This window comes from Passer domesticus, chromosome Z (genome assembly GCF_036417665.1).
Source record: "Passer domesticus isolate bPasDom1 chromosome Z, bPasDom1.hap1, whole genome shotgun sequence".
In the NCBI taxonomy this organism is placed as follows: Eukaryota; Metazoa; Chordata; class Aves; order Passeriformes; family Passeridae; genus Passer; species Passer domesticus.
The window spans coordinates 44,218,197-44,232,340 of NC_087512.1; the positions used below are offsets into that span (position 1 = coordinate 44,218,197).

The window sequence follows — 14,144 nt, forward strand, 5'->3', positions numbered from 1 at the left end:
AAAATAAGTCACTCTTCAGGACAGTGCTACAAATGAATTCACAAAGTCAATTAACTCACAAATTAAATTTAAAATACAAAATACCAGTGGAAGAGGAGTCTGTGATTTAAATACACATGTAATAAAGATTTTATGTAAATATAATGTAGATATATATTTTCAATGTAACATGTGTAAATTATGTACACTTTAAAAAAGTTTTCTATCCTTTTCTGAATCGTTAAAAAAAGACTACTCATTTGAATGACTTAGTTCATCCCACTGCATCTGAGAAAGTCTTACTGATCCCTCTACAACTGGTGGCAGTGTAAGACTTACTAACACATTTACTAAAAGAAATAAGTATGTATTCTCCAGAAATAAATGTTTGGTGTTTGATGACCTAGAAAGAGAAGCAGCTTATAAATTCTGGCTGTCTAAAATTAAAGTAAATTTATTTTGATCATTCAGAAACTTGCTTAGCCTTATAATTTCTGCTACACTCTAGCCTAACTCATGTTTGCTAACTGTGGATCTATGGCCTAGTTAATAAAATATTATGTGTGTTTTCATCGCTCTTTTGAGAATAATTTCTAATGAAACCTCAGTGTTAATATTTGTGCCAAAAAATCCTCCTCCTATAAGCCATACAACTATGGCTTAACATAGAAACATCTAATGCTGCAAGGGTAAACTGTAGGTCTAAGTTTAAAAAGTAAACTCATGTGGGCTAAAAAACATCTCTTATGACCCACCTGGTCAACTTGCCTTCCTCCTAGGCACAGTGCAGTTTCCAGCAACAGTTTATTCACTGTTCACTTCTTTGTAAAAGACAGCAGCTAGTGATTCAAAACTTTAATCTTAGCATGTACAAAGAATTCTCTTAACACATCTCTCTAAAAGTTATAGCTAGTAGTGCATTTCTATTCAGAACTGACAGTCCACAATAATACATCATTGTGCTAAACACTAAGAACACTGTGGTCCCATAAGCTGTTGAAACCTCTGTCTTTTGGGATTGTAATGAATGAGAAGACTACACAGGCTACACAGCTTTCTAGACAAGCTGTCTGCTCATCATTTGTCTGCCTTAGATATCTCTCCCATTAACAAACAAATGGACAATCTGTTCTTGGCCAGCCAACCTTTTCCAAATTGCTGGCAGAAATCCCCATCACGAGATCTCATTTATCTTAAAATTGTAGCCCTTTCCTAAGAACTTTAAATAAATTGAATTAGTAATTTTGGTACTATTGGTATTCAAATAACTGCCACAACTGCTGCCAGATAACAAACAAACTTGGGTTTTGGGTGAAAACTCCTGTTTCTTTACATATTCATAAATCAGTAAAAATTACAGAGAACTGCTCATTATTGAAGTATGTAGAGATAACTGCTGCAAAAACCCCAGCTACATCAATAATTCATTTACTAACAAGATAAAAGACAGATGAAAGATGTCTTCATCTTAGAAATTTAATTACATTGCCAAATAAAATATAAATTCTACAGAAGAGTTCTGTGTAATAAGACTTCTCTTTGTACAACTATGTAGAATAAAAAGATTCCATATGCATTCCTACTTAAACTCAGTTGACTGAAAGGAAAGCTCAGAATACTGCATTACTTCAGCAAGAAGGCTAAAAATACTGCAGCAAATAAATTTGACATAAAATAGGCAATTAAGAGAAAACACGCAGAAATGTTAATAAAACAATAACCCTACTCTAAAAAATTTAGAGCCATCTACTATAATCACAGGTTACATAAAATATCTAAGCCAACATTAAGAAGAGGCTGTGACTAGAGGACTCCTGGACACCTTCAAGTCCTCAGGCACAAAAGCATTTCCTGAGTATATGCACATGCAGCCCAGGCTCCAGAGGAATCACCATCACTCCCCAGGGAGTAACATAGTCCTATGGAAATTGCAGTATTCTGCCTACACAGGGAATATTCAGGAGCTTAAGAAGCCATGAGCTATACCTCTACTATAATTTGAATAGGGATTTAAATACTTTTCCTACAGAGTGACAACTTTTTTTCTGACCCAAGGAGTAGAAATTAATATCTCGAGTAGCATCAGTCTCCATCTTATGCAATCTCACAGATCCATGACCAAGATTGTTTGCACATTTTATTGTATATATATATTATATATATTTTATCACATATAAACAGGCTGTAAAGCAGGAATCAACACAGCTCTCCCAGCTGACTGCCTAGTCTGCATGCCATAAAGTAGGACTTCTACTTTTGATTCAGTGAAACTTAGCAGGCTTTTCATTAAATATTCCATCATTCTAAGAGGAAAAGCACACTGGTATCTCAGGACAGTATATTGCTTATTGCCAGAACTAAGCAGTAGAAGAGGAGTCTTCCAAATTCAGAAGGGATTCAAAATTCATATTTACTGTATCCTGTAAGAGATAAGATTGGTAAGAGATTCCTTTTTTTTCAACATGCCCCATGCCTTCACCATGAGTTCAGTTTTCTATACAAACAACTTTGGTTTGGAACAAGTGCTTCAGAGCAGGTAGAAAAAAACCCTTAGCTTCCCAATGTGGCCCTTTGCCCTAATTACAGCTGTTTCTCTCACATTTTTTCTGTAACACAGTTTTCTACTGGTTTCTTTTAAAGGTTTCATGGGCCATGTGCTAAAGAAAGGTGTGGAGTGTAAGATCTGTGTATGTGGAACTGGCTCACGTACGTAAATAAATCACTGGCACTTTCAACAAAAGGATGTATGTGCACACTGTCAACAATCAAGAAAGCAACTGCTTCTGTCAGTATGATTCTCTCCCTCGCCTAATTAATAAGAAAACCACCCCATTCACAAAAACAAGTTCTTTGTTCTCTCCAAACAAGTTTGGCTGTGTAGCAACTTTCAGTCCAGCCCTCAATGGTAACGGACAACAAACAATACCTTCATTGATTGCCTCTGCCAGTTCTCCATGAAAAGCTATTATTCCCAATAGTGATCCTTCAACACCTCCAGCACAGACATTCATTCCTTCTGATAATTACAATTCATCACTGGCTGAATTTCATGATAGGCTGGCTACCTATCAAGCAATACACATTTGCTTGATAGGTAGCCAGCCTTTGAGATCAATTTGGATCAAATCCAGCAACAGAATACCTGTTTCTATCCTAACACACAAGCACTGTAGAAGCAAGAGATAAGGTTGTAAGATAAGACCATATTGCTGAGAAGTTGCTGTGTTACCAAGGTTGTAGCTGCTCTATGTCACGAAGTTCCACCTCTACCATAAAGGCAGATGAAACTGTCTCAGAGCCCCACATACTCATGTGCTTTATTTTTGTTTAATTTATTTACTTAGCTTATTATTTGACTTAGAATTCTGAAATACTTATGTAAAGGCTTATTTTTGATGCTTTTATTCACCTTTAAGGCTGTACCATGTGTGCAAACATGCATGTGTGTAGCATGTGTCTGTAGCATGAGTATTTTGGTGATATTAACTAAATTCATGTCACACCAACAAATTGCTCTCAGCATAGACAGAGCTTTTAAGCTTATAACTTACTGCAGTCACTCTTAGTAAAACAACCTGTAGCAGTGGAGTGAGGGACTGGTCTTGCTAGAACAACAGCATTGGCTAGAAAGTTCAGCTATTTATACTCTCTCACAATAACGCTGTCAGAAGATGTTACTCAGTTATGCACAGCTTGCACTATTTTGAAATTTTAAACCTGGTGGTAGATATAATGAAACTTCCTTCAAGCAGATATTTGATTCTCTGTTGACAGATTATTTAGAACAAATCAGAGCTTGGAGTGTAAGATTATTACAAAAGAATAATCCCATTTTAGAGCATAAGAGAAAGTGAAAGGATATTTGATAATGAACATCACAGAGGAATCATGTCTTCATGGAGAAGTTTGCATCTTTACTCATTTTCATACCCATCACAGTTTGCTACTTTGTCAGATACTCCTCCTCCCTTTTTGCAGTGCATACACCATGCATACTTTTAATTTTTTATTTCTCATTCCCATACACACGCAGGCATGCATACTCTAACTCACTTTTCTCTAATAGGGAGGAATAAACAGCTTTACTTAATGTGAAAAACTTGTGATAATACAGAAAGTTTAACTTTCAGATAAGCAGTGTTAATGTAATACAAAGCCTAGAATAGTAATTCAGAGCAAACTGGAGCAAATTAAATGTCATTTATTTGATCCCACTGCAAAAAGAGCCTTGCTTTGTTAATTTATCTTTGATTTCAAACTCTAGATTGATGCCTAACTATAAAAACAATACTTCCAAAATGAAAAAAAAAATCCAACACAACAAAAACTGTCACATTTATTCTGTAACTATATAAAATGGACAGAGCAGTACAAATGTTCAGAAAGGATCAGACAGCCATGGAAAAGTTTAGGCTGAAAATTATCACCAGAGGGCAGCTAGTCCAACCTCCTGCTCAAGTCAGGCCAAGTGTCAGACTACGATCGGCTCTCTTAGAGCCATTTCTAGACATGCTTTATAAATACCTGAGGATGTGGACTTGACAGCCTCTCTAGGCAACCTGTTCCAGTGCTAAGCATTCTTGTAGAGATTTTATTTTCCTTATGGAAATTGAAATTTCCTTGAACACAAGTTACAACTGTTGTCTGTCACAGCATTCCTCTAAGGAATGTCTGGCTTCATCTTCTCTCTGCAGACCCTTAGGCAACAGACAACTGCAGCTGTATCCTTCCTTTATCTTTCCTTACCTGCTTGAAATAACTTAGTTCCTTCCACCTCCCAAATGTCATATAATCCAGCCTCCAAACAATTTCAGTGCACTTCTGCCATTTTCTTTGCATTTTGCCAGGATTTCACTTACACATGAAAAACAAGCCTAAAAATGTGCATTCATTCTGGTTTATTTCCTGAGAGAAAAATAACTTCTCACAGCAACATTAGAAACACCCTCAGCTCATGTTGAGGTCAAAGGATGAGATGTCCTCCATCCTTTGTAGAATGACAGCTGATGATGAAACAGAAAAAAACAAAACACCATCTTTCACAAAAGCCATTTTCCCCCAATGAAAACTATGAAGTCATCACTATGAGCCAAACTTCTGTTGAAACCCTTCTACTTCAACAATTTGTTCTACCTGCCATTGAGGAAGATGCATTAGGATTGTTTCATACGCATCTAAGTGTCATTCTTAGAACAAGAACACTCATGAAAATCACAGACAACAGAAAATTAAGTACAATCATTCCACATGGTGAGTGATTAAGCAGCTCTGATGACAGACAGACAAGAAATATATTTTAATAATTAAGCTGAAATTTAAAAATGCCCTAAAGATTCCTACTTTCAAATACAAATGCATATTAAGAAGCAGAGTCTATTCCTAATGGACAACTCCCTCTCCCAGCAAGTGACATGCCACCTCAGAGTCCACTGCAGGATACTGCTACATGAACAATCAATTCTGCTTCTGTCAAGGTTCTGCTGAAACTACTATCTACTTTTCTTGAAAGTATATTTGCTACATTACAGCTTTGCAGTACGATTTTTATATTACCTGTAACAACACCACAGAAATGATTCTGAGAAGGTGGCTTTTCAGAAATTTTCTCCTCTACGGACCTTTTTCGTCTGTACACCCTGTGTGCATGTCCTGTCACAGCCAAAGTGTGATTGAGTGGCTCAATAAATATGAAGTCCTCATTAATCTGTATAAACCCCATCTGCAAAGGAAAACAAAAGGAACATATAAGGTAAGAATTTATTAAGTTGTGCACAGTCCTGCAGGAGAAAAAAAAAAAAACCACAACACTCCATTTAAGGAAACACTTTGTTTTAGTAACCTTATGAGCAAAGTGAGTACCTTTGTATTTTACAAGATTGCTACTTAAATGAACTAAAATAAATTTCATTTATTTCAGCTAAATCTGGGTGGGTGGGTGGCTACATGCCAGTAGCATATGCACAGTAAAAGATATGGAATGTTAAAAGTTTACTTTAGGAGACCCAGGAGGTAATTTATATATGTACAGTATGTACAGAAAAGTCTATGCACTGGTGTTATTATTTATTATTGTCACATTTTTAGATAACTATATTTAGTGAAATAACAGGAACAATGTAAGGCATATGAATACATCCTAAACAAATGTGGCACTCTTTTTTCTCTTTTTCAAACTAAAAGAACCCAAAATTATTTTTAAAAGGCAGAAATTCCTTCTTGGTTTCCAGCAGTTACACCAGGAAAATATTTGAACACAGCCGTTTAGCTGGTTAACTCTTCCCCTCTCCCAGTATATTTATACACACAAACACACATGAAAAGTTAACACACCAGATGCACATCTAATATTACAAGGGCATAGCCAAAGCTAAAAAAAAAAAAATTCTACAAAACATACTGATATAAATACCACACAAATAAAACTCAGCACAAACTGTTAAGCTGCCAATACACACAAGTTCCTATCAAAAGTAAAGCTGGAGACAGCAAGGTTTGTGGGGTTTTCACCTCCACATCAGCAAGACTGACAGCTAATTTCCACATTCTCTGAACTTAAAAAATGTATTATACTGTTTTGCTACAGAAACAAAACAATGAGATATATCTGGCTAAGAGAGCTCTTCTGTATATTTTTATGTAGCACCAATGGGGAGAAGTAGAAAACAATTTTGTTTCTCCTGGAATCATGTAGGTGCCATTATCACATTGGATATCCGGTGTGACAGCTAAATAAACCACCCAAAAATATTCTGACCCAGGGAAGAAAACAAAATCAAAATTTTTGAGTTTGAATTTTATTCAAACACAACACCTCAAAAAGAAAAAACCCAACAATCTTTCTGCACAATCACATGAAATAAATGTGAATACACACACAAAATTTTTCAATCAGTTACAATAGCTAAGGATTGCTGAACATATTTCAAAAGGTCATCATTAACATTGCACACAAACGTATTTGGGGGTTTGGCTGTTCCTTTTCCTTTTCTTCACTTACTTTTTAGGTTCAGCTCAGCAGAAGCTTTAAATGTCACATACTAGAAGTTAGCTACATACTTTCTGTACACCGACAAGATAACACTTTTTGAAAAGTGTATTTTTAAAATGCTACTTTTATATAACAATTAAATTGTGTTATATAAATTTCAAATTACATGAAAAGAATTTATTTAAAAGCATAGTTCTCAAACTAGTAAAATGCATAAATTACTTTTCATTTGATTTTTATGTCGAATGCGGAACTTCTCTCAGGCATAGATTATTTTTCCCTTTTTGAAGTCTTATTTAGTATAATAAAGATGTTGATAAACTGAATATAGAACACGAATAGCAGCCCACTACTGGTGCAGTCAGTATCCCCTGTCCACCAACAAAAAGCAAGGCCTTAGTCCCTCCTGAACAGAGTCAATCATAGAACATTTGTCACATTTCTTCTATCTTCATTCTCTTTGCTGTAAAACAAAACCAGGGCTTTAGGATGATGCTCTTCAGATTGCCACCATTCTTCAGAAGTTCTGAAAAGTTGTGCTAGGACTGACATTTAATGTTTTCTTCCAGCTCCTTACAGAAACTGAAGTTTAATTCATTGGTAGAGAAATAGATAGAAAATTTATTGCTTATTTCCTGGGTCAGAAGTTAATGAACTGAACAGTGATGTAAAGTTATAGATATGCAAATGGATGATCCTCAGACAAATCTGTATAGCCAAATTATCTTTGATGCCATTTTGACTGCTTTTGGGGAAAAAAAAATATTATTTCTCCAATTTTCGGATAATTTCACAGGTAGAAAGTGGTAGGTGAAACTGTAGCTTTGTCAACCATGCTCTTATATTTTCATAATCATTTCAAATGGAGTTGAGAAGATCTTTTCATGAAGTAAACACAGAAAGCAGAGAAGTCAAAGCATGCATTAAAGCATTTCAGTTTTAACACATTTTCAGATATTGAATGCCAGGGCCAATTGCAGCCTTTAGACAGTTCAAATGGCAAAACTTCCATGCTATGAAAATGCACAGCAAAACAAAGATTAAGAAGACAGAAAAGCAAAACCCTAACATCCATCTGGGATAGAACTGTGAGCTCTGGCTAATTGACACATCTCCCACTAATTCTGGTGAGAAAAAAATACTACTGCTCACAGCTGCAATTGAAAAGCCTACCAGGATGCTGGACATATCTCATGCAAAGGTAACATAGCATGCCATTCTTTCCCCACTTTATCAAGTTTCTTTCATTAAAAAAAAAAAAAACCACCAAACAAAATAAAACTTAAATGCGGCACACATATCTCAGCAGATTTCAAGACCAGCCCAATCTCATTTTGCAAAAAGAATCCTCAAATTTTGAAACTACTGCTGAACTCAGCACTTGCTCTGTATTTTATTTACTTATAAAGTAAAGAGAGACCTTAAATATAGGACAAACTTCAGCTGATGGGCAAATAAAAAACTTTAGTTACAGAAAATTATCTTTTTGCCAAATTTGGATAGTGGGAAACTGAGACAAGTGAAAACAACACCTTTCCCCAGCACCTTGAGTGGCACAGGTCAGGTAGAGAACAGTGGGTGTGGTCATCATGTTACAGTTTCTCCCTGCTGCAGCCAACTCTCCATTGTCTTGTGAAGCAAATGCACACAGCAAGTAAGGACAGGCTCTACAAGACTCTACTTCCTCCTGCTCCCAACATACTGCCCAAGGCAAGTATCAGTGGGAAAAATGCAATCCTATCAGTTGCAGAAAATGTATATGCTATATATGTTGCATCCATCAGCACCACAATATTAATGTTATGTTTGCAGTATAAAAATGAAGTGTTCCCTTCACTGTACCATGCAAAAAAACCAAATTTTAAGTTCATTATTTACTTGTTTTGAAAAATAATTTCATAACAGGCTTTGTGCTATTTGTCAAATGTGCCAAAACAGAGCATTAATTTCTGAGTAAGCAGGCAAAATCTTTTATTTGTATATCAGTATCCCACTCAGACGGTTCTTCTCCATGATTTTAACAATCCAGGTTTGATTTAGTGTCTTGATTCTAACAATTCTATCAGAACCTGACCTGAGCTGAAATACAACAAAAAGTCTCCAGATCTCATTAATGCAAATAATAAACCAAGCTTAAATATCTTTTCAAACGGTGTAAACAACAGTGTAAGAACTTTGTAAAAGCTCTTATTCAAACGCACTACCACTTTCCATCTATAAGAACCTTCATTGCTGGAGGCTGAAGAAACATAAGTGCTGGCAACTTCTATCTTCAATTAACTTTGTTTCACAGCCATGCACATCATACACATTGCCCATTTCTTGGAGGTTTTCTCTACCTGTCTGCTCACTCCACTCTGCTGCATGGAGTTAGGAGACATCACAGAGGGAAAAGTCAGCATTATTACTGTTGATTGGCTTTCAGCTGCTGATGTAGTGATCAATCCAATCCTTTCTGGGATCTTTTTTAATCAGAGGGCTGTGCCTTACTGAAGTACACAAACGTGCACAATGCTATACGTTATAGCCCCAACAGTGAAAAAAATGTTTAGACTGTTACGCAGAGATCACTGGGTTCAAAGCATGTATTCAGGTACTAGTCCCCAAATTTGAGGTCTGTGGAAACAATTTTTGCATGGCTTTTAAATCCTTTTAAATCCTTCCAAATCCCCCATACTCCTATACTGTTTGGTTTAAGATACACAATGCTCTGAATTCTTAAGAAAATCATTCTCTATAGGATGCTGCTCTCATGTTAAGACAATGGCTACTTTTTTCAAAACAACCTGATGTTGCACAAAGATGCAGCAAAATATTTATGTCGTCAATCTACAGCACTCCCTATGCTACTAAAAATTAAACATGTATTCACAACACTAAGCCATAGGCTGGAGTTGCTGACATCAAAAGTCTTTTCCAACTTAACTGATTCTATGATAGGCACAAAATGTAACTGCAAACAAAATACATAAAATTTATCAATTCTAAATGCTATAATTTTTTTAAGTGTCTTTTCTAGTTAAAGCACAAATGTGTTTCCTAAACTCATGGTGGTGTTTTAAAGACAGATATTTGGTCACTGCTATCAGCAGTGAAACTCATGAACCAGACAGGAGCCCCTCCAAGTGCCAGAGCTATCTGTGCAATGCAACTAGCTGGTCATCAGGCTCAAGTGACCACTACTTCTACATGCCAGCTTCTCTCTGTTCTTCTTGTTACAACTGCCAGCCTCCTGAAGACTGTACACTCCTGGAACTTACACTGTCACCAAGTTCGCTGCTAGTTCAGCTTGTATCACTATTTTCAGAAATATCAGTGCAGTCTGAACTACTGCACACTTGCCTTTTGACCATCAGAAGAATTTAGCAGAGTCAGCAAACCAATTGTAAAATGCTGAAATTATGTGCTCCATCCCCCTGTCTCCTCCCTTGCCCAGGAATCTCTTGCCCACTTTCTGGCTGACTAATCTGCGGCTTACAAGATCAAAAACACCTGAACTTAAAAAACACCTGTGATGAAGGAAGGCATAGCCCAACACATGAAAAGACTGAAAGACCTATGAAAAGAATAAAAAACCAGCAGAAAAGACCACTTGCTACCAGTCATCTGGAGCTCTCCAACACTGATTGCAGCACCTGGTATTAACACAGCCCATGTATATTATTCAGAAAAAAAGGACACTGTCTTGAGGAAAGCACCAGATGAGACAACAATTGGCTGATTCCTCTAGCAACTTATCTAGCACAATGGAATTTCAGCTTTCCCTCAAAGTCATAAAAAGCCATTTAATTTCTTATTCTATCCAGAAAATCAAACATATTAAAATATATTTATACATCATTCATGAGTTGCAGCTTTGCTTATAGATTTCACTTGACTATTGAAACAAACTCAGCTACATTCAACACACTAAGTCAAACCAAATTTTCTTTTTACATCATATGCATCATGCATTATTTCATTATTTTCATTATACAACCTTAATTGTCACTGCTTACGTCCTATAGTACTGGGAAAATAATGAAAGACACAATGAAAATTATCTCTGTATTTTAATGTCTTAGATCCACACATTAAGTCCAGTCTCCTATGCATTTGAGATTTTGTAAAACAGAGACTATCTTACAGTTATAACACAAATCCTTTGTCAGACTACACTTCTTTTCACATTTCCTTGCTGCTACTGTTAAACAAAATAGTTTCAATAGAACTGCTGCTCTATTATTTCACTACCTTTATTTGAAATGTTTCATATTTTTATCTCTTAACATTTGGAAATCTTTTCAATATTACAACTTACAATCTTTCCAATATTACAATGCATTCACGGTCATTATTTTAGATCCATCTGATCCAGTGTTGACATTGCTTTCCTTCTGGGCCAGCTGTCCAGGCTGGCTTTCCAAGGTCCCTTGATACTCACTCTGAAGTTTTTACAAAAGGTAATCAAAGTGTATTGCAGTTTCTACTGTGTGATGACAAACACACCAGCCTTTGACTATGGCTTGATGAAAGAGGCTTACTATAACTCTGAGATTAGCTCAGCTGGTTAGAGCCAGGTGCTAATAGCATCAAGGTTTGTGGGTTGAGTCCCTGTATGAAGAGGGATTAAGTTCAACACTTAAGAGTTGAACTCGATCCTTGTGGGTCCTTTCCAACTTGGAATATTCTGATTATGTAGCTATCCTTGTAACCACAAATTAACTTCTCTTTCTGAACATTAGCAAACAGAACTGCAAGTCAACTGCAACCACATTTCAGCTATCATTACACTGCAAATTTGTGAAATGAAAATAAAGTTTCTATATCTTCACTTAACGTCCTCCACCAATTTCACACACCTGATGGGTCATAATGATCCTGTGATCAGCAAATACACATATCTTTTTTTCCTCCTGTCACTGTCAGCTAATTCACTACGCTACAAAGTAAATCTATACATGTATAAAACTAGTAAGTCACAAATAGAAGCAACTTACCTTTGGTCTGTTCAATTGTTCTGTGCCTCCCAGCTCTGAAGGCGCTACTAATGGAGTGCCAAGTCCCCGGGGATTGTTATTGAACTCATGTCCAAACCATATAAAGCATCCAAACTAGGTTTTTCATGACTACATCTCAAAGGGACCAACCCTTTCAGCCATAGAGGGGTTTACTTCCTTTGAAAATACTTCATCATCTAAAACACTGCCTTCTCTCCACGTTAATGTGAACAAAAGTCACACTGAAAACCAAGCAAACTTTACTGCAACGCTTTCTCTCATTCTGCCAGTTAAACTTGTGAGAGTTGCACTTCAGAGCAATCATAGGAAGTTACCAGAAGTACATCTTCCACTGAAAGCCAGATACCTACACATGAAGAATGAAGTCTTTAAGAAGTGGGAAAGCACATAACAACAGACAAAAATAGAATAGGATGACTACAGGTAACACAATTCCTACATTTTCCTATTTCCAATTTATTATTTACACCTGACATTCAGTTTCTATAAAACTTTTCTATATTAAAAGGTATTTCTATAAATATATTTTTGCATCTCAATTTTCTAGCTCTACCTAGTTTTATCTGTTAGTCTTTGGAGCGACTTACTTTTCCTAAGGTATAAGGTGAGTAACATGATACAGTTGTGAAAATTGTTTCACCTAAATAATGTGCCCACAAGTTCATTATAACTTCATGTATGCTTTCACAGGTTTTCCTTAACACAATAAAAAAAAAAAGGCAAAAAATTTAAGTTTACTGAAACTAAACATATGTTGCTGTTTTCACAGATTTATTGCTTCAATAGCACACTGTAAATGAACTCCACTGTACACTATTATTTTGGCAGCAGTTATCCTGAAGTGTAGTTTAGCTAGTGTGTTTCAGTCAAGTTAATTGTGTAAAAACACTGGAATGGCCTCAATGTTTTAAAACACAGAATTCATCTCAAACCCTTTAGAATCTTGCAATGAGAAGGCACAGAATAGTTTAAACATACATAAAAAAATTCAAAATCACTAAGGCACCATAACTCTAATTTCAAAAAACTAAATGAAGATAAATAGACACTGATGTTGAGTGAAACCCTATAGTTCTTACACTGACTCATTTTGGAACAACTATAGAAACCTTATAAACAATTACTACCCTACACAGAGTGTCCTATGAACCGTATTTGAGTCTGCTGTTCTTTCTCTCCTTAGATACAAGACTAATCTTTCCCAGTTTGAGGTGATTTTAATAACACTTCATTGAAAACTACTTCCACAAGGCAATTCTAAGTTCTATTTTCAAATGCTTAAAACAGAGAAGTAACAAATATGAAACACAAACTCCTAAAGCTAAATGTACTATGCTCTTGTATAGCCTACTTTTTTCTAAAAAAAAAAATCATGGCAACCAAACCAACTGCATCTTGCTGCAGATAACTTTATCACAAGGTGTCACAGGAATATAATACTGTTATGCTTAATAGGCACATACATCACATGTAATAGTAACCTCCAGAAAATTTAAAATTTTGGGGCTTGAACAGGTATGACTAGATAAAGAATGTCATCTATGAGCCAGGTAAAAGCACAGAGAACAGCAAGAGCCAGCAAGAATCCCAGTATCTTCATTAAAGCCATAGAATGGCAGAAATGTGGGTCTATGTAGATTCCAATAATTTATGTAACTTCATTTTAGTGCCATTAAAAAAAAAAAATATATATATATATATGTACAGGTATGTATTTATGGAGAGTTATCAGAAGGAACATCATGAAATTCATCCAGGATGAATGCCAAGCCTAGCTCCAGTCCCTGGGACAGATCCACATCTGGCACTAGCACAGACTTACATTACATGGATGGATGGATAGTGAGAAGATATTCTAAAATGGTCCTGGTGGTCCTTGAGAGCAGTAGGCATACAACATGGAATCATACTTACCTGTGATGTTTTACTCAGTTGTTTATCAGTTGTTCTGATCTCTAAATTCTAGTCCAATTCTATTATTTAGTTTCTTTCTGTCTTCGCTTTAAGTTTTGAATTCTCATCCTGTTCTATCATTGACTTGCAATCTAAATTTTGCCAAGATGCTTATGTATTCTTAACTAGCATTCAGTTTGGGGATTATATATGTATATGCTGCATACTGAAAATCTGAGACATTCAGAACCAGTGGCTATATTTTAAAAATTTGACATAAATCA

The 14,144-nt window shown here is 35.9% G+C and overlaps 1 protein-coding gene across 3 annotated transcripts in view; it reads right to left on the reverse strand.

The window, feature by feature from the left end:
• The window catches only part of ADAMTS19 (ADAM metallopeptidase with thrombospondin type 1 motif 19), a 127,870-nt gene that overhangs the window by 97,052 nt on the left and 16,674 nt on the right, over positions 1-14,144 (reverse strand). For 2 of the 3 annotated variants that reach the window (XM_064403703.1, XM_064403702.1), the window contains one exon: positions 5,533-5,698. In XM_064403703.1, coding sequence (XP_064259773.1) covers positions 5,533-5,698 — 166 coding nt within the window. Of the gene's footprint in view, positions 1-5,532; positions 5,699-11,093; positions 11,175-14,144 lie in introns of those variants that run through there. The other variant, XM_064403704.1, reaches the window with a different exon arrangement.